The sequence below is a fragment of the Colias croceus genome, chromosome Z (genome assembly GCF_905220415.1).
Source record: "Colias croceus chromosome Z, ilColCroc2.1".
NCBI lineage: Eukaryota > Metazoa > Arthropoda > Insecta > Lepidoptera > Pieridae > Colias > Colias croceus.
In genome coordinates this window covers 7774948-7802454 of record NC_059568.1, presented here as the reverse complement: position 1 = coordinate 7802454, position 27507 = coordinate 7774948, and the positions used below count along the sequence as shown (strand labels likewise).

The 27507-nt window shown below is 33.1% G+C and overlaps 1 protein-coding gene across 1 annotated transcript in view; it reads left to right on the top strand.

The window, feature by feature from the left end:
- LOC123705239 (sushi, von Willebrand factor type A, EGF and pentraxin domain-containing protein 1) overlaps nucleotides 1-22938 on the top strand; it is a 46448-nt gene extending 23510 nt beyond the window's left edge. Inside the window, exons 2-18 of the mRNA XM_045653936.1 lie at nucleotides 4806-4988; nucleotides 5873-6082; nucleotides 8670-8765; nucleotides 13081-13203; nucleotides 13359-13522; nucleotides 13900-14026; nucleotides 14916-15065; nucleotides 15695-15871; nucleotides 16870-17168; nucleotides 17585-17819; nucleotides 18189-18362; nucleotides 18787-18966; nucleotides 19816-20052; nucleotides 20455-20634; nucleotides 20825-21010; nucleotides 21244-21532; nucleotides 21694-22938. Coding sequence (XP_045509892.1) covers nucleotides 4806-4988; nucleotides 5873-6082; nucleotides 8670-8765; nucleotides 13081-13203; nucleotides 13359-13522; nucleotides 13900-14026; nucleotides 14916-15065; nucleotides 15695-15871; nucleotides 16870-17168; nucleotides 17585-17819; nucleotides 18189-18362; nucleotides 18787-18966; nucleotides 19816-20052; nucleotides 20455-20634; nucleotides 20825-21010; nucleotides 21244-21532; nucleotides 21694-21970 — 3287 coding nt within the window. The 3' untranslated portion in view covers nucleotides 21971-22938. The remainder of the gene's footprint in view (nucleotides 1-4805; nucleotides 4989-5872; nucleotides 6083-8669; nucleotides 8766-13080; nucleotides 13204-13358; nucleotides 13523-13899; nucleotides 14027-14915; nucleotides 15066-15694; nucleotides 15872-16869; nucleotides 17169-17584; nucleotides 17820-18188; nucleotides 18363-18786; nucleotides 18967-19815; nucleotides 20053-20454; nucleotides 20635-20824; nucleotides 21011-21243; nucleotides 21533-21693) is intronic.
- The last annotated feature ends 4569 nt before the right edge of the window (nucleotides 22939-27507 follow it).

Here is a 27507-nt window from a genome sequence, read left to right as displayed (position 1 = left end):
TGGGTTTTTGTCTTTAGAACAATCGCTGACCGTTAGCCGGCGGCATCTCGGACGCACGAGGAATCGCTCGACCTCGTCAACTGCGCTGAATACCACACACTCGTAACCTAATGCCTACTTGGAATCATGGACAACCCACTTTTTGTTAGAATTACCTTCGGCTTGTTTAAGCGATCCGGGAACTTCTCGTTCTCTCTTTCATATTAATTTGTTACATTAATTACACTTGTTCAAAGGAACCTGGAACAGTACGCTTTTTGCATGAGAAATTTTTAAATGTCAATATTAAAGTAGGTATTTTATTTGAATTTTAGTTCATTGCGTGTGTTAAAAAGTAACTTCTCAAAGCGACATAGACAATTTCTAAGTTAAAGCGATGTATATAACTTTTACCTTATTTTATTTTAAACTTTTCGTTTCTATGCCCCGGACTTCTGTTTAACTTACAAAAAATGTTAATGGAGTAGATAGTTATTTAATTATAAAACTATTTATTTGTTTTCTAAAGTTTATAACTTGAGATGATTTTTATAAAGGTTCAGGTTTCAAAGCTAATGAATAAAATGAAAATCTAAGAGCTTTAAACTTATAAATGTAAATTGAAATGCGTGTCTTATATAATTTAAAGTCATTGAACAAAAAACTGGTTCTCATCGAATATTAAATCGAGGACGTTTTGCCTTAAGGATATTATGAAAGCGACTCGTATAAAATTTACCCAAATAATAATTTGCCGGATAGCGTTCACCTTGATCGTAACATTCACTTCGTATTGGTGCAATTGAACTCGGAATGTATTTCTGATTTATAATATTAATTAATAAGAAAAGGCGCCCTTAGTTAAGTGTTAATTATACTTTTTGCTAAACTGATAAGTAAATTTTGTAGTTTCTAAACTTAGTGACACTTCAATGTGTTGTTCAGGTCAAAATTAGATATATTTATGTTAATTTTAATCCAAACCAAATCTTTTTTATACCAGGTCCCGATATTACCAATTTTCTTTTTTAATCTTAAATAAGTATCATACATCATCCTGCATACAAGTACATAATTGAAAAATATTATATAAATATTTAAAATATTGTAGGTACACGTGGTGATGTGAAAATTGTAAATTGAAACTTATCCAAAAGCTCACAAGAAATGTCTCGAAATGTTGAAACGCCCACTTGGACGGCCACCTTGAAACAAGTGTAAAAGAATTTCACAAGAAACCTTTATCAAATTAAATATTATTTTTTATAAAAAAATATACCTACGTTAACTATCTGAACCAATTATGTCGGATACAAAATAATATGCAGGATATCCATTAGGATATTGGTGCAAATACTATAGCCACCTGAGTTGTCATGTAACTTTATTTTGCGATTCTACGCAGTACAGACTAATCCCTGAGCGATTAAAATGCGTGATAGCAATCATGCCATCGCGGATTATATAATCCACTTGCATTGGTCGAGGGAGCATCGAGATTTGTTTATACAAAAATAATCAAATGTATCGGGAACTACACATTGTGTCTTATATTTAACGCCTCTAAAAAATTATTGATTACTCAGCTTGGTAAAACGATTTGTATTGAGAGTACATATTTTTGTAACTACGCTTAAATTGTTTTTGATCATTACGGCGGATAGCTAAGATGATTAGTTGATAGTTTAAACAGTGCCGGCAGTAGCTCATCACGGCTCCGCCCAAGTTAACCCGGGATAAAAAAATAGCCTATAACCTATAATGGGGTAAGTAGTAGCTTTCTATTGTTAAGCATTATTAAAATCGTTTCAATTGGCGACCACCTACATTAATTATCTTTATAACTTAAATATTAAATAAATTGCATAATTCGGAAAATCTTCTATAAAGCTTCTAGATACAGAATATCTGGAGCATAGTTTTGGCCCTACAGGTGGCTGCCTCTATGTTCTTTTAAACTGAATTGCGGTTGATTTCAAATCCGTACCAGATAGTTCTGTGAGTCCGAAACAGAGACGTGAGCCGATTGACCCCGTTTGTGCAAGGTTGGTTCAAGCTGCGAGATGCAGCGATCATATATTTAAGTTTCTTAGATTATTCCCTGTATTAGTAATACATGATAATATGAAATTATAGACAGGATACGAACTCAAACGCAAACATTCTTGCAACTTTCATGAATGTATACCAGATATCTACTTCTATATTATATTTTGGAATCGTCAAATGATACCTAGGTACGCCACATTTTAAACCTGTAGTGAAGAGTGTATATAAAAGTCATCGTGTTTTTGGATTTGCAAATATAAATTATTATAACTTAGCTATCATATCGACATTGTGGTAGGTATAGTATAGGTATCCTAAATTGCAAAGTAATGTGCAATATGTTTTATTATTATCACTTAAAAAATACGCCAGCGACTAAAACAATAAAGGCATTTTCGTGATTTAGAGCTAAATTCTGCAAAACACTGCATGGTTGAATAAACCTTTTAAAGCATCGTAAACAAGATCAGGGAAAGGTATAACGCACGTCCATTTGCTTTTACGGCGGTCAGCGAGTGTCGAAAAGCTCATTTCGTTTAGACTCATGAACGTTTATAATAAATCCTTAGTCCTTACATTTCTATATTATTATGTAGAGTAAACAACGATGCAACACAAATACTGCAAGGTTATTACATTATATCTTTTATGCCGCAGTCATACCTTCGTCTATCTGCAAGCGTTACTTAAAAGCTCTGAATAGACTTCTATTGTGTCATTTTCTTTGTCCACAGTAAAAGGGGTTATATGATCAAGGTCACATGTTATGAAGATATAATTCTTTGTTAATTTTTCTTGATACTGAAGAAAAGCAAAATGTACCGTGTTTATGATTTAACTTCAAGTAAATATGTATGGACTTTAAATTAATGCTTTTGCATACATCATCAAGTATTTGGCAACACTGCACTAGTATAGGCAGATCACGTCGTCGTTACTGATTGTATATGCAATAATTACGTCATTGTTCCGCAAGACACGTGGATAAACTATTGTCACTGTATAGTGTTCATTAAAATGTTGGCCGCATACGGTGAGGAAACAAAAAGAAAATCAAAGATTGTTATCTAACACTCACTAAAAATAATTTAGACTTTTGTTTTTCGAATTAATTATGTGTATTGGTAATTGTACTTAAAGAGGCACATGATAGTCCTATTAATCAGTCTTTGTGTGTTGAGCTAACGTATAATAATTAAAATCCACTAGCACTTCTTTTTTATTTATTGAAGTGAAACTTCTATATCGAGGTTGGAAAAAAAATTAGTGTAACATTTTTTCTTTACGCGTGACATTTTTCCCTTACGCGCCATCTTTTTCTTATCCCTATCACGCGTGATTCGACGTATATCTGTAAAGTTGCATAAAGTATTTTTTTGAAAAATAAGGTAATAAAGAAGTTTCACTTCTTACGTGTGTACACTAGTACAAGCACACATTTTTTATTTATTTATTAAGGCTCATTAGCAGCTGTACATCGATGAAATTACATAAAAATACACAAAAAATATAGAACATGATGGACAACCAATAAAAAATGAGCACTGCATGCACTTTAAAAATACGTTACAACCATAGTTACAATACGTTAAATACATTCTGAAATAATCAGTTAATAATTTATAAATAAGTAAAAATGAATTCATATTATCCTCAATCTTAATTCATAATATTAATGAAAAAAAAAATGATGGCAGCAATATCTCACAGAAAATAAATATTAAATTCCACATATTTTAATGTTGCTTACTCTATACTCTATATTAAATACGAAAAATCTTAATTGTAATTATCTTTTAACATAGTTTTAAACGTTAATTAAAATTCGCAAAAGCTTGTTTTTACAAGCTTCCTCGTATTTTAGTTATAACGTGTTGTGCAAATAAAAAAATTCGATTAAATTTCTATTTACTCCTGAATGCTCTTGTTAAATAGTGATTGTTTACTGTTTATATAAACGTTTCCATCACACGTAACTATTGCACGTGTTAAGTAAACACATGGTACAATAGCATTTCATCTTTAATATAAACAAAGCCCTATGATTCAGTTGTAGATTTCTCCCTCGATTGTTTCTACAATACTCTTAAATAATGAGAGTTAGATTGTTGTTAGAGATTTTGAGTCTTGTTAATAAAAAAGCAATTAATATAAATATATTATCGAATTTATAGAACGTGATTCTTGAAACGTACCTGGGAGTCCTCGTAACTTGTTAACCTACTAAAAAAAGTATCTAAGCGTCTTCAGAGAATATAAAACACTGCCAATATATTGTATTTATAATACATATCTATTTTAATCCGACAGAAAATATTGCTAATGCATAAAGGAAAATATAATAATAGGTTCCATAAATATCTCGCATATTACAGACTCTTCAATAGGAGTGCCTCCTCCACTGAAACTCCAAATTGAAATATTGAAAAATAACTAGCCTTGATCTGAGATTGATACACGAGTGAACTTTAACGAATCTTTAATCAACTTTTAAATGTTGAATGTTACGGTTTGTTTATTGTACTAGATTTGCGCCCGCGGTTTCGTCTGCTTTTTCAAAGAAAAATAGTGCCCGTTCCTGTGGGATTTTTGTGATAAAATGCCTGTCTTATTCTGGATCTACAGCTACCTACATTTCATTGTAATCGGTTGAGTAGTATTATCGTGATAGAGTAACAAACATCCATACATCCATCCTCACAAACTTTCGCATGTATCATATTAGTAGGTTATAAAGTTATTATCTTATGCTTATATATACTATATTTGTCCTGCAGGCGACAGACGCTGTGGGCACCCTGCTGTACCGCCAAACGCAAGGGTGTCTCTGTCCACCGATGGTGACATAGTGCCAGGAACAGTGGCTACGTATGAATGTGACGATGGCTACGAACTCTTCGGGTCCCGTCAACGAGAGTGTTCGTTACGAGGGGACTGGACGGCGGAATCTCCTTTTTGTGGTATGTATTCTATGAAAAATAGCTTCCTATGGGGCTTTAATCCTTTTCATACGACGTGGATTGCTATCAAAGACTCTTAGAATAATTCTCCGATAAGGTACAATAATAAGGAGTTTTTCTTAATTAGTGAATAATGTTATTTTTATTTCCTGCCTTTGAGCGTATAGAAAATTATAGGTTACACGTGTGGAATAAACATTTCATACAAGTCCCAAGTGATTTCCTTCTGATATTAAGTTACAAATTGCAAATCATAAACAGAACCTCTATAAGATCAAGAGCGGTGGAAAATCTATCTAGTAACAGAAGAAATAAATAAATGCAATAACGTCCCTAAGGATCATACAATCATATTTACTTTTTAAAAGTGGCAAGATATTGCTATCATGTATGTAATATCTTCTTGTTTGTGTACTACATTTCAACCCCTATACTTTTATCTTACTTTTTTACTGTTTATTTTTTTTTAATTTTGTTTCAATTTCAGCGTGATATTTAATATAACGTGTACATTATGCGTATTATGCGTAAAATAAAGCTTTATTTCCGCCTTGAGCGCTTTTTTGGTAGGGAAAAATATAAAGGGTTGGCATCACCGACATGCTTAGTTAAATTAACTCAAATGAAAAGAATTCGACTTTATATCTAATAACTTTTAATAAATAGTTTTATTTAGCATCACAAACAGTAATAATGCAACGGGCAGCATTATAGCTTATAAGCTATTTCTTCCACGCATCCCAAGTAGGTAATCAAATTTTTAATTTTAATACAAGATTAGTATTCACCATGACATTCCCTATGAATGCTTAATTTATTTTATCGATCGGCTTGACTTTTTTAAATATATTAGTATTTTTGAGTGATAAGCTTATTTTTTACAGGCACAAACGTTGCGTTCAGGAAGCCTGCTAATCAATCAACCACAGTTCGAGGTGGCCACGCCAGCAATGGCAACGATGGTGAGAAGACCACAGAACACGACGGCAAGCGGTGCACGGAGACGCAGAGGGAAGCCTCTCCGTGGTGGCAGGTGGATCTGCTTCGTCATTATGCTGTTAAAGTCGTCAGAGTGACCACCAGAGGATGCTGTGGTAATTAATCTATGATAATATACTCACGCATAAAGATCCCCGCTTTTACAGTCGTTAAGGACTGTCGTAAGCTTTGCAAATCTTACGTATCTGTAAATATGCATAGTGTGAGGTAGAGTTACCATCACCTACCAGCTCCACATAAAAAATACACATATTTTAATGGAATTTAATCAAAATATTTTGATTAAATTCCAACGGTTATGTAAACTAAGACTATACAATTATACATACATCATTTATTCACGAAATTTTTTACAAATATTTATTAATGAATTTTTGAAAACCGCCTATGCTAACATTTACTCAATTTCAGAGCCAATTAAAAATATTTAACTATTAAACTGCTATCAAAATAAATACGGATAAAATAAAACGATAAAATCCTTTACATTGAAACGTAATCCAGCTTTGAATTCAATACAATGAATGTTTGTTGATACTTGATGTTAAAAGCATCATTATCCGTCTTACATGTAATTCCAACCCTTTCTTCGATTGCTCTCAAGAGCTGCCATCGGCAATTAGTAGAATTGCGAATGCATAACTATGCTTTTGCTTTCAATTAGATATCGGATTGAATAAATCGCTCTTCACGGATTAAAAACGATTTTGCTTTTCAATTATAGCGTGAAACTTATTTATTATAAGTACGATTTATAGATTGTATGCTGTTAAAAGATATTCAAGCGGGTGAATATCTTATAACAGCTTGTATTTTGTTGCAGTTTATCAGAATTAAAGCAGTCCTCGGTACTCATTATTTTATGTTAAACAAATTTCTTTAATTCTTTGAAAAGAGAGTTCGGTGAATTCGGTAGGATGTTGTAAATATAGGTATAAATAAAATATTTTTACGCCCGTAGCAAATTGTGTTACTAAAGTTTTGATTTATTTTAATTTATGTGAAAGTTATAAAAGAGTTCTATTGAAAGGGAACCTCGTGGTTTCCAGCTTACCTACCGAATGAATTCAAAAGCACAATCAAGCTAGGCGAAAATTTATGTCTTCATTGGAGGGAGCGATCCAATGCATGATTGCTTATGATAACAGGAACATATTGTGATTGCGTTAATCTTGTACCTACGAAATATGAATACTTCAAACTTTTGATAATTTAAATAAATTGTTACTTATATTGAATAATAAATAGGTAGGCTTTAAGTGAAACAGTAAGTGCCACTGAGAGAATATTAAATCATGAGCTTTAAAAATTTAATTCACTGCAAATTTCCATAGATGCAACGTCACTAAAATTATATTTATTATATTACCGGCTTCACAGAAAGCTATAATTCACAAATGTAATTATGAGCTAAAAGCGTTAATTCACTTAATTCAATCATAAAATTGCATGTAATCTATTTAATAATGAAAGCTTTTTTTGTTATTATTTATTCGTATTAAATCAAACATTTATAAATTTAAATTTAACTCTTATTACCATGGTAATTGAAAATCGGCATTCAAAGAGAGAATTGTGACAACTGACAAGGTCAGCTGTTAACTAAGTGCTTTCCGCAATCGGAATGGACTTTCTAATCTTGTTATATACGGCCTGCAGTTTACTTATCTTACATTAGAACCACTAAGAAGTGAACACAATGCTTATTTAGTTGGTAGAACGCAAAAGTATCCATACAGTAATATTTTAATTTAAACATTTTAGTGCACAAAAATTATTTTGTCGAATGTACGTATAATTGGTTGCAACAAGTTAAATGAGCAATTTACATGTTACAGCATTTCTTTGGCACATAATTACACTTGGTTTCTCGTGTCTTGAGTGTATTCGTAATTCGTTACAGTCCACGGAATTGTGTCGCAACAGCGAACGCAGTGAGTGACCATGCGACACGATATGACATGCGCGGCCGCCGCATACTTTTCAAGCGATCTAAATAATGCTTAAAACATTCGAAATACATATATAATATATACTAGTGGTTCGCCCCGGCTTCGCCCGTGGTACCTACATGTTTAAACTATCCTATCTCTCAAGTTGGATCGAACTGGACATGGTGTGCGAATTTTATTATAATCGGTTAAGTGGTTTAGGAGTCCATTGAGGACAAACATTGTGACACGAGATTTATATATATTAGAATATATAGTAGTCTAAGATCCCACAACAGGATTAGTGCGTTCATAGTTTTTTTTTTCGTAAAACCAAAATTTTAACAAGTAAACGAAATGATTTCCGAAAAATCGATTAGAAAAAATTTAATTAAAAATGCTTGCGGCCAAATTTTGACTGGCAACCTAGTCGATATAAAATATTCTCGTTATTATAAATATACATAACATTTTGGTTTTAGCAAAAAAAACTATGAATGGGATCTCGTAGTCGTACTACAAACTCTTGATTGAATTTAGGATATATCACATGATGTATGTAACAGAATGCCTGCTGTACTTACCATCGCAGACACAATTAACGTCTTGTCATTTTAAATTCGCATCACATCGGTCGCTTAATTTTTGTATTTTGTAAATAGCAACTCAACCATTGAAGACAAGAGTCATCATTACACATCTCGTGTCCAAGGTTTTTAAAGTAAATTTTAACAAAATTGTACATTTGCAGGTCACCAACCTCTGCAGGACCTTGAAATCAGAGTTGGAAACAGCAGTACAGACCTCCAGCGAAATCCATTGTGCGCTTGGTTTCCCGGAACTATAGGTAAGTGGATGTTTTAAAATTTTAATCAATTAGCTTTTCTCTTTAGATGTCTATCCTGTAGATCTTTGTTATCTCTAGGATTGTTGTCAACTAGTTATAAACCTAAGTTATAAACTATATAAAAATAAATATTATGAAGTAAACAATGATAGGTACAATGGAGTGTAGTTAATAAAGAAATGCAACATAACCTACGAAATTCATTTACTCTAAACAGTACATAGGTATGTAGATTGTAGATAAAAATTCAATTGTTAAAATACCGCTTCCATGGTCTAGTGGATAGCGCATCATTATCTGAGCTTAATCTCTGGTAGAGAGACTAAAAACAAAAAGGGAAAAAATCTACCCGGTATTATGTAGAACAAAAGGTGTCTCGTGCCGGGAAATAAAACTTTATATTTAAAAATGGCATCTAAACGTTTTTTCCTTTTTCTTGAAATAAACATGACAACTTATCCTTCAACTTACTAACCTTAAATTTGAGGTACTTTACGTGCCGATCAATATCTCTATACTTGCTCTATACAGTTGATGACGATGTCATACTTAAATAATAAACCACAACAACATAATAGTTTTCGCTAATACCTACGCTCGATTGCAGCGATAAAATTCTCCACATAAAGAATGCGGTCAGAAACATTATTTATATCAAACAATATTTGTACTATATTTTGACCCAATATACGCCCTGGTGTTAATAGCTCAAAAATGAATACATCAATGTTTCAATGTGAAAGGTTTCTCAAGACATAGATGATGTGCCGTAAACAATCGCCACGTTTGTTTATATGGCTCAATTGTTTCTAATTTTGTTCTGGAACCGGAGCACTGACGAAATAAAGATGAAATGAGCTCGATATTTACCCACACTTAAAGTTCTGTTTCATAAAAGTTGTAGAAATCATGTGACCAACGCGTTGCGTTTTTACTCACATTTTTTTGCCGTATACAGACTATTATGATTTTTATAATGAATCTTTTATGAATAATAATTATAAGCAGTTGTTTCCCTTGCGATGTAATCACATATTATAATGGAATATTTTAGACATTATTCATGTATTAATATAAACTGAAAAAATAATATATACGTATATAGCAAACATTGTTGAATAGTGTCACATAGTGTTATCCGTTTTACTCTAAAAACTATTTCCTACTTGTAGCCCACGTAGGTGCCTATTTTCTAAAATCGACGCGGGTTTCACTGCACGGTCAATTTCTTTTCATTTACTTTAAGTTATTTTTAAGTAATTAGGTCACCTAGGTATAACACCTTCTTTTCAATTATGTACTACTTTAATTTTATTATTATCAGGAAAAAAAAACAAGAATTATTTTAATATGGTAGGTATAGATAGCTATTACTTGAGTACTTGTAATAATAATATATTTTCTTTAATGATATTGACACAATTTTTCATTATCTAAATAAGAGTCTATTATCTTACAATTTTTTTATTTATATTCCAAACCCATGTCTTCGCATTGTATTGTTTTTTTTTGTTTTTAAAATAAAACAATTGCGACCCACTCAATTACATATAAGTCCGTGGATTTATACGCATAGTGATGTAGGTTACTTGGCGATTCTCCAAAGGATATAAATTCTATGTACTTATTTGTCGTCCCAACTTCATATTAAATTTTTTAAATAACCCGATTTCAAAAGACAGTACTGTAAATACATATTAGACTAGTTGTGCACTTGTGCAACTTGATTAATGGGCTATCTAACACCGAAAGAATTTTTAAAATCGGACCAGTACTTCCTGAGATTAGCGCGTTCAATCAAAGAAAGAAACAAACAAGCTCATAACAGCTTTATAATATGTATTAGTATAGAAGTATAAAGTAATAGTAAAAATAGCACATAGCAGACTAACTTCTGGTTCCCTTGAATGAAGTCACTAGTAGATAGCATCCATCAATGAGAAGAAAGTTGAAATCGCGCTGTAATATTCACAGGCTCTCTCAAGCGCCTTGGAAACCGGTGTGGAAGCGGGTTAATGATTTGCCTAGTGCATTTTGATATTGTCACTGCGCTTTATAATCAGCACACCTAATATTAACACAAGATTGTCTCAGCTAATCACGTTTCATTCGATACAATTATAATATTTTGCATTCATACTCAATGTTACACTAGACGGATGTTTGCAAGCAGGGCGTGGTAATGAAATGTTGTTTATCAAATTCAAATTTATTTTTTGCTCTTGCTATGTCGTAATTATAGTTTATAATCACGTAATATTAATTTATGTTGTAATAGGCACACAAGAGCATAATATAATTGCAATTAGAATCGATTAGTAATTGAGAATATTAATCATAGGGATATTAATTATTCTAGTTGCATTATTCGAGCAGTATTATATTATTATAGGTTCAATCATGCAGGCACAATGCTTCTTAATATATACAATTAATACTAAACTGTTTACCAAACCTTATTAGAACTTTACCAAAATATCTCTAAATCTCATAATAATATGTAACACCACCATGAATAAAAACGACGCGCAGCCGACCGCTCACACGTCAATTATATAATTATAAACAAAACAACTTTGCGTAACCGAATATCTAACTCGTTACAAAGACTGGCTAATTAGTCCAAGAACTCTTGGGAATGCCTGAAGTCAAAATAGACAATTAAACGTGAAGATTATCAACGATAATAAAAAAATGCAACATCCTCTATACTAATATTTTACTGCCGTAATTTGCTAACGATATGCGATAAACCGCAAAGGTCTTGCGAAATAAACGACACTTAAATTTGAATTTCAATTTATCATTAAAATATATTCCGGTTAAAATTATTCATATTAAATTTAAATGCCCAGGTCATACCATAAAGATTTATGGACAGAAATCGTCGAGAAATATTAGTGATATAAAAGAAAACTTTAATAAATAGGTGTATAAAATCTGTGTGAAAGTAAAAATAAACTTGCGCTTTCTAGACGATAGTGCCGCGACCCCGCTTATTACAGTTGATGTTTTAAACGATTCTCACAATAATTAATATAACACTCATTTGTAATGGCGGCACGAACACTAGGGGCTCCTTAAATGTTGACACCGATGTGTAATGCAAGACAGCATTGAAGCAGGTAGACCGTAATTGCTAGTTGTATGCGAAGTTGCCTGCGAAATACGTCATGGGGCGCGAATAGTACGGGTCAACTATAATTTTTTAGAACCTATAACCATGAAAATTAGTTTGTTTACGATTAAATATAATTATTCTCACGAGTAAAGTTACTAGGTATCTACTCAATAAAGTTTCATAAAATAAAATATACAAATCAAAGATATGAAATAGTTAGCATATATAAAGCAAAACAAGCCAATATAGTAATGTCATATAACGGAAATCACGGAAACCATGAATTCTAATATTATAATAATACTATAATGTATGACGGATATAAAGGATACCTAAACATTAAATTTTTTATTATGCATTAAACACAAACACAATTTTGAACGCTTTAACAATTTGTCAGCAAGTCTTTGCGCATAACATTTAAAACTATGCGAAGACATAATCTGCAATAACCATCATCGTTAATTGTCTGTAAGGAAGTGGCATGCCTATTGTAAATTGACCTTGGCTTAAGCTGAACGAGTGAATGTCCCTAAACACGCTGCTTTATAACTGACTTATTATCTCGACGCTATTTATAAACTGTTTGTTATCTAAACTTAATTCAATGACTTTTTGTGATTGAATACAGTTTTCAATTAATATCGACTTGTAGCACAAAGTTCCACTTTCATCTCCCGCTAGCAAGCTCTCACATAACAGTATAACTAATCAAACTGAATCATGATATTCTAATTGCCTCATACCTGTATACCTGTGGCAATACAGTTATCTTCGATTTATGTAAATACACAACATTCCTAGCAAAGGTTTTTGTTTCCAACATAAATATAACTTCACTGGGTCACAGGCTAATAAGGATTCAAAAAATGTATCTAGATTTTAAAGCAAATAAAAAACTAAGAAGCTATTTCTCATTTGAGATCAATATAGATATGATCACTCGCATTAAATAATCTAATATTCACTGTGAGAGATCGTGTCTTCAATACCACCTAGGGATTAATATAAGATGATTACCTATACTCCTTGATACGATAAATTCAAGTAAAGATACATCCACTACATAATATCTCTGTTATTTATTTACGTGGATCGTTTTGAAATATTTATTTTATAAATTATGGGAAAATAAGATTTCATACAGTGCATCAATACTTCAACATTTTTATTGTTTTGTATTTTGTTTCGCAGATGAAGGCATAACAAAGACTTTCACATGCGCTCGACCTCTCATAGGCCAACATGTGTTCCTGCAGCTTGTTGGAGTCGAAGGATCCCTGTCATTATGCGAAGTCGAGGTCTTCACTACAGAAGGTCGGAATATATTACAATGCTCGCTAATCAAATATTTCAATAATTCAACGTTTATTAAAAAATGTTAATTAACATCTGATTAAAAAGTAAATAAACAGCTGTAGTTGCTAATGTTTTTAAAACTAAAATTTAATTTTAAATCTATATTTAAACAGAGTTCTCCAACGACCGTTGCGCCCCCGCCGGAGCATCCGCGGATATCGAATTAGCGGCTTTTTCCAGAAATTGCTATGAATTTAATGTCGCCAAAGGAGCTTCATTCGATGACGCCAGGAAACAGTGCCAGTCGCATGGAGGTGATTTAATTAACGGCTTTCAGGTCAGTTATTGAGAGCACTTATTTTGCTCTGATGTGTGAAAGAGGATTATAATTTCATTTTACGGAATAATTATTTTCATGAATCCATCACTTTTGAAATGTGTTTGAAATGTACCTTTCATGAATGTAATCTGCTTTTAATTTTTTAATTGGCAGCATTAACATATAGTCACTCATAGAATAACACTTAGATATAGGTATTAGGTGCATAAATATTAGCTGCCTATACAACGTAGCGTAGATTTGACCATCATTCTTGATTTTATACTATAACATATCTTTTATCAATTCACGATAGATAATAACGCCATCATATTTTAGGACACATATAAAAATATAAAAATATGTTACTAAAAAAAATATTTTTTTTTAAATAGGGAGCCACGTCAAGTTATCTGATTCAAGAGCTGGAACGGCGCAAGTCGCAACTGAAAACACAGCTTGTATGGATAGGAGCACAAAAGGAACCCGGTCTCACGTCACGGACTTGGAGATGGGTCGATGGTAAGCTAAACATACATTTAGTCCGAATACTTCTAGAAAGACCTAAAATATTAAAAGAATCGCCTTACAGCCTAGAACCTACATCGCATAAAAATCGATTTTCAATTAATTTATATTTAAATGCACTTTATTTTTTCTATTTTCTAGCCAATTAAGTGTTTAGTAACGTACAACTTCGTGTTACAATCGCACCAGTTCTTCTGAATTTTTAAAATTATAACTACTTTTACTTCGTGTCGCCAACGCTAAACCTTGGCTCAACTGTGCATTTCCCATAGAAGTCATTAGTTAAGTCATTTTATAAAATTTATTGAAATTACCTTGTGGACTATTAGTACTTACTTAGAAATAAAATGTCCCTAAAGTATTTCCTATCAAATACATATTGCAAACCAACGTAACTAGTTTCGCCTACAGCATCTAGGTATAACTTGACCCTCTACGGTCACTCTCATATTGAATATCCGTAATATCGTATTATAATTAAGTATTTCTCTCAAGAAAATTCTTTCGATCCAGTAATACCTGCTATGTCAACTAAACATGATGTAATATTATCGCATGTCTCAAATAAATCTTCTATAATATAAAAATGAATCGCAAAATGTGTTAGTAAGCGCATAACTCGAGAACAACTGAACCGATTCCGTTAATTCTTTTTTTATTACATTTCTTGAAGTACGAGGATGGTTCTTATGGAGAGAAAACGTAAAAATGTACCACGGGCGAAGCCGGTGCGGACCGATGGTATTAATATAAAAAATACTTGACTTTTAGATCAATGCGTTAGTGCTAGGAAGCACGTAGTAACGTAACGTGTAACGTAGTAAGTAGGAACTTCTGAGAGATATTTCCTGTAATGTATTTTTTATTAAAATTCTTTGTTCAGGCGAAATAGTGTCAAAACCGACGTGGGGCAAAGACCAGCCAAACAATTACAACGGGGAACAAAATTGCGCTGTCCTGGACGGCGGTCGTGCGTGGCTGTGGAATGACGTGGGCTGCAACCTGGACTATCTTCACTGGATATGCCAGTACCGTGAGTGTCACCTTCATAGGTACATATCTAGAATTTTGTTCAAATACGCAAGTGCGAAATTCTGCTCAGCCGAAATGTTGCCCAACTATGTGAAATTAAATTTTACAATTTTTTTTTGTGTAACTTGGTGTTATGAAGCGAATATTATGGTTCGTAAATCCTAATCAATTTTTTTTCCAAAACATGCACTAGCTTGCGTTTTATAATTACTTATTACAAAAGACATAAATACCAATGTTAAATACCACTATAAAATTCAGAGAAAAAGTGAAACTACACTACTATACGTAGGTATCCACTAGAAATCTCATATACCAATCTCGGAAGGAAAAAACTCAAGATTGTGAGAATGTCATATTGTTCGCACAGCAAGCAAAGCGAAAGTAAAATACAACTTCTCATTCCTTCACATGTATGAAGAAATATTGTATAAAAATAATTCTTGTGTGTTGTTTAGTTTGAAACAATAAGGTAACCATTGGCATTGTTTATTGTTGTAAAAAGGTGTCAGCAGATGCACTACATCTTGAAACTGTTTTTTTTTATTTAACGTGCATATGCGAAAAGTTGGTTTGTAGCGCCAATGCTTGGTCGTAACGTATTTAGAATAATATTTTGTTTGAAAACAGTACCGCCATCATGTGGAAGCCCGGATAAACTTTTGAACACCACCATCGAAGGGAATAGTTATAAGGTTGGGGCAGTTATAGCCTACAAGTGCCCCGAAGGTCATATGTTACTCGGGGACAAAACACGTGAATGTAAAAAGGACGGATTCTGGTCAGGCACAGCTCCTAGTTGTAAATGTGAGTATCGCGTTATTAAGTTTAACACTTTTAAGTCTATTATTATTGCGTATTTGATTGAAGAGATGAGTATTTAATTTAGCGCACAGGTATTGATATTTTGTTAATTGTGCGGCTTATGAAGTGATATTAACGAAGTAGGTTATGTAGGTATTTACGAACGCATTAAAACTGTAAGTACACGTGTATCGTATACTCTCAGGGTAATATCAGTAATATATTTTCTTCAATCTTAAAGCCATTTTAATTGCTATCAATTGGAACAATCTTTTCATGCAAGACTATTCTTCTATACATTCAAGCACTTCTCGGAAATAAATGTACGTTGTACGTTCGTATCATTATATGGTATTATGTACGCTAAAGTAGAAAATTTTATTTTTAATATAATAGCAATTCCGTAGAAGTTTTCAAGTTTGTATAAACAACATGAGAATTGAATATAATATAAAAGATTACAAGCAAATAAATGTGTAACAAAACGATTCAATATTTTTCTTGTTGTGTTTTGGTACTTTTTGTCACTGTCTTCATGCAGTACAAAAATACATATTGTGTTGGATTTAATAACAAAGTAAATCCAAAACATATTTGAACATAATATTATATTAAAAAAAAAATTAAATAGATACTGAAAATCATTTCTACTGCGTATGTACTGTAATATCAAGTTTCCATTAATAATCTTCAATAATCCAATTTTGAAACTAAAAATTTTTCCTTTAAAAAAGCTCGGTGCAAAACTGCAGCCCTTGAAAATCACCTACGGCAATCGAATCACAACACGCAGCCGGAGGCTGTAACTATTTCCAGCCATCACTAGTTTGCTAACACAAACTTACTTATAACCGCCGACTGCACGATGTGATTTGATGTGCCGTAGAGTGTACTTTATGGAATTTGTTTTGCCGGAGATAAACAGGAAATAATACGAATAAATATAAATTCTCGCAACTTTGCGTATGTCAAAATTCATTTATTGATCACTTTACATTTAGATGTGAATTGCGGCGGCTTGACCCCGATTCAAGATGGTGACGTCACATTAGTCGATGGTAGGACGACGCACGGTGCCAAAGCTGTGTACTCTTGCCGAGAAAATTACACCCTTGTTGGCGAGCCTGAGAGACATTGTGGGGATGAAGGCATATGGGACGGAGAAGCCCCGAAGTGTCTCTTTGATTGGTGTCCCGAGCCACCGCCTGTAACTGGAGCCGTCGTCACTGTCAATGGCCACAAAGCTGGTTCGCTAGCGACGTACTCTTGCCAGAATGGATTCATTCTGTTCGGACAACCGGTATGATACATTTTATATGTCCATAAATTAATTGAACTACCAAAAGATTTAAAGAAGACACCCTGAAGATCAAATCGTTAAAAATCATACTAATATTGAAAAAAATCCAGTCCACTAGTTGCCTAAGTCTGCGGAGTATGCCGCTTCACTGGATAATATGCGGCGTTTTAATGAACGTTTTAGATATGAAATCTGTCTAAATGGATCTAGATTATCTAGATTCGATTTTATAACCAAAAAAATAATAATTAATTCAGATTGTAATGTATACTTACCTACCTACTACATATTTATAAATAAAGATGTACATTTTACAATGTAAAATAAATTAATAATCTCATTTTTATTCACATTCTATGTTCGTATATTTTTTATAAAAGAATACACTAAATAATTGACCACTATATTTCTTATAGAGCGTAACCTGTAACCTAGGGGGTATTTGGACGGGAACTGCACCTTCATGTAAATACGTGGATTGTGGAACACCAGCTCAGATTTACAAAGGATCCTTTAGCCTACTAAATGGGACAACTACGTATGGTTCTCTGGCACAATTCAACTGCGAGCCTGATTATTGGTTGGCTGGAGCAGAGATATTGACATGCAATCGGGATGGAAAATGGTCGCATGATATACCTTCTTGTGAACGTACGTACGCAATTTATGCGGAAGTTTCAATATCTTTTGTTCCGCAGATCGATTGTTACATTTCAATAGATAACGTTATATTCATTTTAGAAATCATTCTCTTTAGAGCGATTACGAATACGATTTCATTATAGGATTCTTGCACTTTTGGAAATAACTTATGTTTATTAACCTTAGTCACATACCTAACCTACTAACAATACAACGGTCGTTACCTAGGTGGAACTTTGTTCAAACGCCTGCTTGATTAGTTGATTACATTATTACAAATAATAAAATAACGATCGATCTTTGTTTTTTTAGCCTATTCGTAGACCTACTGAATACATACCTGAGAATAGATATTTATTGATGACAATATTTTTACAGTAATCACCTGTGCCGATCCAGAAGTACCAGCAGGAGGGTACATGGAAGCTTACGATTATAATGTGCATTCGACTATCGATTTCCACTGCGAGAAAGGTCACAAGTTAGTCGGGGAGCAAAGTTTGATTTGTCAACAAGACGGAGAGTGGTCCGGTGAATCACCAAAGTGTGAATGTAAGTTTACCAATACTTCACGTTAGGTCAAACTTCAAAGGTTACATTTTGAGTTTACATGCAGTTTTCTGGTTGAGTATTGGTGATACAGTGGGCTAACGTATTATCTACTATGTATTTCAGGCTGCTCCCTCCATTTATTTTGATGATCTTCATATATATTCGTATTTCTTTATAATAAAAAGCAGGATCATCGGATGGATGTTTTATCGCGGTTCAAGTACACAGGCAAAGGTCATAAGAATGTGAAGGTCGAATTTAAATCATCGGGAAATTCTCTACGAACTAAAAACGCGCACCCGTTAATGAACATTTTTATACCGTCTATATAAATCGTATAAATTTATGATTATCATGTTCCTGAACTTTCGAAACTACCCAACAGTATATTGGACAAATACTAAATCTTCATATTATTCTACAGACGTGGACTGTGGCAAGCTACCACCTATGCCATACGGATCGGCTGAACTTCTCAACGGCACCACGCACTTAGGAAGCGTCATTCAATACTCCTGCACCACTAACTATAGACTTGTGGGTCCGGTGAGGCGAGTCTGCACGGACACTTACCAGTGGAGTGATTCGTCGCCACGGTGTGAAGGCAAGTTAAACATTTTTGGCACCGGGTGGCTATGTCAAAATAATTAAATGGTAGAATATATTAGGAAATTAATGTTATGATTTGTAGTTTCTGCATTAATATTATGTAGATATAATAAACTAGCTTTCCACCCGCGGCATCGCCCGCGCGCGCCCTTGGAATTTCCGGGATTAAACCTATCCTATGTCCTTTCTCGGGTATCAAAACATCTCTATACCAAATTTCATATACAAATTGGTTCAGTAGTTAAGGCGTGATTGAGTAACAGACAGACAGACAGACAGACTTTCGCAATTATAATATTAGTATGGATAATGGGATAACCTTGGGATAACAAAGTCTAATGTAGTTATTTGTCTCTTTCTACAAGAATTATTATCTATGGGTCGTCTGCAATTAATAATCGATTTATTACACGTAGTTGTGCTGTATATAATTGAATTCTCTCTAAAAGCATTAAAGCTACAAAGTCGTGAAAAATAATTATGTATAAGGATAGTCGTAGTACGTCTCGATTTAGCACGTGTAAAATATTAATCTCATTTGCTCAGACAGGTAACCAAGGCTTTAAAACTATAGGAACGTTTTGAGTTATGACTCATCCAAATGAATTCAGTCGTTTCGGTGTGATTGAGTTGCAAACATTTTAAAATACAAAAACAGAATTGTAGTATACTTCATAGTTACTGTGAATTTTAGCCTAGTAGGTATTACTTGAACATAGTACCGGGTACCGTACCAACTATAACGTTATCATTACCACCAAACATTATCACCAACGTAGTCATAAATCATTCCAACCTGCTATGATGGAGCAAATAATTAATCAAGATTACTCTCCTTTGACAGAAATCCGATGCCCAGAACCAATTGTAACCGAAAACAGTATAGTCTCAGTGACGGGTAACGACCGAATGCACGGTCGTACGTTAATTCGCACATCAGTCAGCACGAATAATGGACAGACGTATCGCATTGGGGCTTTGGTGAAGTACCGGTGCGAACGGGGTTACAAAGTGGTGGGCGAGAGCCTGTCCACGTGCGAGGACAACGGCCAGTGGAGCGGCGTCACGCCAAAGTGCCAATGTAAGTGCTCGATAATCCTAAATTCTTCAGCTTTATCTTTCAAAATTTAATTCACACATTTGAATTAATCAAATAAATAGGAACGTCAAAGAGATACGATATATAGTATCGTAGCCAGGATGAATTTTTCTATTGGTTCTCGAAACTTGTTACTCGTATGCAAAATCTGGAATTATGAAGAATATCGTAAAACGATAAAACCAATCACAAGGCCTATTTTGATGAAAAGAAAAAACCTCATCATTACATTTTTTATTAAAATTCCTAACGAATCGTACCCATACATACCTACACCATTTGATGGTGTCTCTAATAAGGAACAAGGATTGAGGTCATAATGCAAGTTTGATCTAAATTTTCTTATTTAGAATATTCGATATTTAGACTTTATATTTTATATAGACGTGGATTGCGGCAATCCCGGGCGGCTTCAGAACGGCAAGGTCACTCTCGCGACAAATGCTACATACTATGGCGCAGCTGCGCTATACGAATGCGAAGAGCACTGGCAGCTCGATGGAGTCTCCAGGAGACTGTGCCAGGACAACGGCACGTGGAGCTCTGAAGCTCCCGTATGTAAAGGTAAACTGTGATAATAGTGCTACCTACATATTTATAACATATCTTTAATTTAACGTAAATTCAATAATAATTAATTCCCATTTGCATTTTCAAAAGAATCAACCACCTGACAAGTCCTTGGCGTGCATGCTTTAATTAAAAATAATAAACAATACCGTTTCCCTTATTAAAGTACCTGTAATAATTTCAGAAATCACCTGCAACGATCCATCAATCCAAATAAAGGGAAGCACGGGATTGCTTGTCGTAACTTCCACTTTGAGTGTCGGTGGTGAGGCGCATTACCGCTGCGAAAGAGGTTACAGTTTGAAGGGAAACCAGACGAGAACTTGTATGCCGAAAGGACAATGGGGTGGAGCTCCTCCTGTTTGCATACGTAAGTTTTAAAATATAACTCAAATCCTTAATTAGTTATACTGTACAATAAAATTACCAATATTGAATAAACATAATGAAAAGCGAGCTAAAACATAACACGAATATCCCGTGAAAACAACTATAATACATATTAATCATATTAAAATCTCATGCATTGAACCTCATGCGCTATATTGTAATTTATCCTGTTTTGAGGGTCAATATATATTCAAATAAGATTAATCCTTGCAGCTATCGATTGTAAATCACCTGGGAATATGGAGAACGGCCGCATCATAGTATCCAACAGCTCTACATTGTTCGGAAGCTCGATAGAATATCACTGCCTCCCACAATATCACCGAGTTGGACTTTTTCTGCGCAAATGTTTAGATGATGGGAAATGGTCAGGAGAAGAGCCGCGATGTGAGTTGGCAAAGAACGAAGCGGCCGAAAGCGGCACGTTACCACTGAGTGTGGGCGTGGGGTGTGGCATTGTGCTGTTCCTACTTATGCTTTTAGGAGTTGTCTATTTACGACTGTAAGTATTTCACTTATTATATTTTTATTTACCATGCTTATGTTACAAGCGTAAGTAATATTACACTGTCTTCTACTTCTTTGTAGATTGCATAATCACAAGTTGTTCGTTTTTTACTCCATAAAAAATATCTAAAAAACTAATTTACATTTTTCATACAGCCGAAAAGCTACTCCCGTCAAAAACACAGAAAATATAGAAGGCGCTGAAAGAAAGGAGGACCAAAATGCTGCCGTTATGAGTTATGCCACACTACACGATACTAACGGAAGACATATATATGATCACGTGACTGACAATCTCTACGATTCACCCTACAGTGAAAGCTTGGCAGAAAATTCTGCCTACGGTCGAAGGAGCGACACCGACAGCGCGTACGAACCCGAACCGACAGGCCCCAATGCCGTGGTCACTATCAATGGAGTCGCTGTCCGTTGATCCCTATTTAGTCTAGTGTCTAAAAGAGTGCTATAAATGATTGTACTATTTACTGAAACGGTAACCAAGTGTTAAGAAAAAGTATACGAGACGATACACCTACCTATTTATAAACAGTGACTTGTGTCATAGTCACTCGTTTAGTCCAAACGTCGAGTGGTTGTAGTTAATTGGAGTTATATAACTATTTGCTGTTGGGAAAATCAAAATGGTTACCATAATAAGTGTAAAAGTTTTATCTTCATGAATTAATTCTTCATCGGAAGACGAAACAATTGTTGAAATTTGAATCTATTACCTGCTTTAGTGATCTATCGGAAATATGAATTGTTACTAATGTATTCTAATCACCAACCGTTACTAGGTAAACAACCAAAGATGTAAAAAGAGTTGGAAATTGTATGAAATACGTGTTTATATTTTATCAATTAAGAAATTAAGATATTTACAAATTTATGACGAGCTTATGTTAGCTATATGAGCTTTTAAAATTAATGATAATATATTCTCATGGCAAAACGCCTTTGTCTGTGAATATGTTTCATTATTCCTTACATTATTCTATAAATATTGGCTTTACCTACCCTTTAACGTTCCAATTATTCAACTTTCTTCCTTGGTACATCTCAGTTAAAATATTTTATTTAGTCATTATTTCACTGCCCTGTTCACGTTCTGTCTACATGTCTCATTTATGGAAACATTTTCATGTTAGGTTTATTATTAGTTTAGTAGGAACATTAATTTTATTGAATAGTTTTAAAATTAGTCTAATAAGTTTTATATATGTATATTTATTTGTGAATATTCGTAGGTGACGTTAGATATATTAATTTGATGCCAAAATAATTTTTCACTGCTTATTCCTCTTTTAACGGTTTGTAATGAAAATGTGAGCTATTTGTTTGTTCCTTTGTTATATTTTGTAAAAGAAACATTTTATTAAAAAATATAAATTTTGACCAGCATTTACCGGGATTTATTTGTATGTATGATTTTATCACTTGTATCACCTAACTAACGCAAAGTTATTAAGTAGTTAAGAACAAGCCTGACTTCGCCTGCCTATTATTAATAATAAACTGCGTTTTCACACACAGTTTATCAATCCATATAGTCTTTTAACCGACGAAGCAAACATTAATGGTAATTGGTAACATTATTTTGAATTGAGATACGGCCGAAAGGTATCGTTGTGCATAATTCTTAAATTGTAATATGTAAGTACCTGTATTAAAACAGATGGTTGCTCTATATACGCTATTAACCACGTTGCTGTAATCTCTCTAAACGGTTGCTCTATATACGCTATTAACCAGATCACTGTAATTTTTGTTTATACTGTGATACATGTAGAGCAGGCTCCAAGGAGATGTTCGTTTGCAAAAATAGCGGACCTAAATCTGACTTCTGATATATATTGTATAGATCTCAGACATCCTATAGACAGATGTTGCCAACCAGTTTTGTGGTCCCCCTCCCCCTCACCCCGGTAATTAAATATGGCATACAAAGAAAAAAATAAAAATTTCCAAAACATGCCGTGTGGGGTATCAAATGAAAGAGCTTATTGAGTAGATCGCGAATATATAGCATACTATAACATTTCTTACACTTTCTCTAAGATTTTTTAGAAAATTTACGAAAATGCTCCATTTTTGAGTTAACTGTAAACCACTATAGATTGAAAACTCGTGAGTATATTTTTTAAATTATTATTTTAAATAATTAACAATAGTCCATTATTCCCGGGGTGGGGAGAGGGGGACCACAAAACTGGTTGGCAACATCTGTCTATAGGATGTCTGGGATCTATACAATATATATCAGAAGTCAAATTTAAGTCCGCTATTTTTGCAAACGAAACTCCACTGACAGTCCGGTCTAATGTCAACAAATCGTTTCATTTCTAAAATAATTATAAAATTCAACACTGTAATGTGGTAATGTGATTTTTATAATAATTTGTAATTATAGGCTCAATTTATGATGTACGTGTTGTTATTTTTGCATTAAAAGACAATAAAAAAATATCCATACAATTAATTCATTTAAACAGCCTTGAATCTTAAACGGTTCTGAATTGCCTGAACTTTCCAGCCCAGAATGAAACTACGCTTTTACACGGCACACTAAATGCATTGCATTTGTTAATGTAAAGCAGTCTATTCAGAAAAACCATGTAGCAAAATACTCTGCAAGGAGTCTGTTAAATACCTACTACCTATACGAGGTTTTTATATTGTAAAAAATCTTCCCATAATTGCGAAAAACATTCTTTAATATTTTCTTCATTAGTAAGTTATTATAGCAAATTCTTCCTAAGTACAAATTTAATAATAGGACAGATCAACTCTATATTTTAAGAGGATGACATGATGATGTAGGCACTAGGCAACAGAAATCCTCGCGGTGCCAGACTGTCTTCGCGGTGAATTAATGAATGGTGTCTCAAATTGAATTGTTGGCACCTTAACCACTAACCCTATTAATGTTCATGTAGTACATACATCTAGGGCATCATACATATTAATGAGGTAGAGTGTACATGGTGCCCTTTAATTATTTTTTAGATATTACGTCTAGATTTTGTGCAATACAAAACTTAATTTATGTAGTTAGTACCTATATGTCATTATGGTAACCGATCTAGCAACAGATTTGCTGGCAAGTTTCTTCCGTGACTCGTGCTAATAACTAATACAGTGTTTAAGGTAAGTATATCATTTAGTATGTTGATCATCAGCTGCTGTAGTTTCAAGTTGTCAACCCGAAATTAAAGATTGACCAAATTTTTTTTTGTATTTTCTCAAAAGGGTGCAAACTCGAATTTGATAGTAAATAAATAAAAGACGGTGTAAGTAGATTAAATATTATAATAATTCGTTCATTTAAGGAAGTATGTCGTATGCCTAACATAAGATTTGGTAGAGTTTGGACTAGTTTAATTTTAATCGCATCATTTTATATATTTTATTGGTTCTTCAGAATTATACATGAAATATAGGTATACAATCTAGTTTTGAATATATTCATAGAACCTAATATGATGAATGAGTTAATAATATGCAATAATGAAAATCTAGAACTTTCTACACACATAGGAAATCGATGCATATTCCTTCTTTACAATAAATTGTAAAGTTGACCCGAAAACAAGATGATAAATGATAAATGTTATTAGTTTGAAATTGAAAGATATAGGTAAACCAGAATCTGATGGCAATTAGGGAAATCAAAATTTTGAGTGTGCAACCCTGGGGAAAATGGACTGAACGATCTTGATACTGCTTATTTTTTATTTTGTTCTCAATATCATTAGTCACATTACATATGTGGACAATACTGTACTTAATAATGAGATATCCACTTAATATTATACATACTTACATGTATAATATACAATTATACATATTACTTTTATACAGGTAATACATATTATTATTTACACATAGGTACCTATATTTGTATATTCATTACCAGTATACCATGTGAAAATATCGATATAATGTTAATGTAGATCAAAACTGCTTATAATTTTTTATAAAATAAAATAAAACTATGTTTATTTTCGTAAGTATTAATTATTGACTTGGACAGCTTGGACTTGACGAATAGCCGTATTGGAAACTCCTTTAATAAGTTTTCATAAAATTATATTCTAATCAACAAACAATATTATAGTTACCTAAATACTATAATCTTTTTTAATTTAAAGTATCAAAACGGGTAAGTCCAATTTACCAATAAAATCTTCAAAATTGAAAATTGTGATGTGTTTGACCCTTCTTCATCGAATGTTTTTCTATACACATTATAAACAACACCTCTTGCTTGTGATCGCAGCGGCTTTTTCGACATTTTCGAAGAATTTTTAGGCAAAATCCTAATATTCATCAACTGCAAAAAAGACAAATAATTTGACAACCAATTTGACAGTTGTCAAATAAGTTGCCACATGAAAATCTTTAATTTCTTAAATATAAATATGCCATCAGATTCTGGTAGACCATTTTTACAGTGATACTTATTATACATCTTATAATATGTTAATAATAGAATTGTTATCAATATTATATACTACATACCAAGCTACATACATATAAAATATTAATATAAATAACAATATAACAAAATGCATAATGTACTTGATGTTTCGTCTACCGAATTGAGTAGAATGTATATTGTATATGTCGTGGCCATATCGTAGATTTACTCATTTCATGAAATGGCCAATTTAGTTTGGCCAGATCGTTAAATCGTCAACGTTTCACGATTTGGTCATTTCACGAAATACGACCGTTTTTGTTTTTTTTTTTAAAGCGGTTAGTTCAGGATACATCGCCCATTTTTGCAAGTGACTACTATCAAGCTGATTTTCCGTTTGTAGCTTTATTTTGATGAGACACCGAATAATTTCGTGTACGAAACTCTCGATTGTGGTAGCTAACAGAGATAACAAGGATAAAATTTTTTGATTTGATGGTTCTCAAATATTTATTACGCAATTTGTAGGACAATATGTCTGTTGAATTATATAAACATTAACTAAGTGAAAACAAAAAAATCAGCTTGATAGTAATCATTTATGATGACCTCGTTATCGTTACACTTTGGAAAGGGGCACTCTTTGAACCAACCATAGATTTTGTAGGACAAATATTTTTTCGAATAATTTAGGTAATTATCTTGAGATTGAACAAAAAAAATTAGTAATGTTAGTAATAAATATTTGAGAACCATCAAATCAAAATTTTTTATCCTTGTTATCTCTGTTAGCTACCACAATCGAGACTTTCGTACACGAAATTATTGGGCGTCTCATCAAAATAAAGCTACAAACGGAAAATTAGCTTGATAGTAGTCACTTGCAAAAATGGGCGATGTATCCTGAACTAGATTCGCTTCTGGCGTTGTTTATTAAAGTCTAACCTAACCTAACCTATATTTTATACGATCTGGCCAAATGTCGATGACCAAATCTTGAAACGTTGACGATTTAACGATCTGATCAAACTATGTTGGCCATTTCATGAAATGAGCAAATCTACGATATGGCCACGACATATATATTATGACTTAAATATTAGCTTTCCCACTTGTTTCAAATGAGTATAAGGTAAAAACGGCACCATAACATTAACTAATCATGCTCTAAATGATTTTAAATTGCTATTTGTATAAAATAATACGCACTATTTTATTTATTAGGTTACTTACATTCTTGGATATATAAAAATGTATATCAAATAGCAAAGCTGGCCAAAGCAATAAACACACACAAAATTGCTATTTATAAAATATGAAAGATTTTTTCAAAAGACTACCCAATTCAAAATATGCCTAGCACAATATGTAGGTCGATTTACTTCTATAGTAATTTCACCTACTGTACCTGCACCGGCACAAACAAGTGGACTAGCTGTATAATTAACGAGATAAGTACCTACGTATCGGTTAAGGAAGTTATAAAATGGCAGTATTTAGTTCCATATAAGGCAATCTACATAAATTATCGTTACTCCCAAGTCAAATTA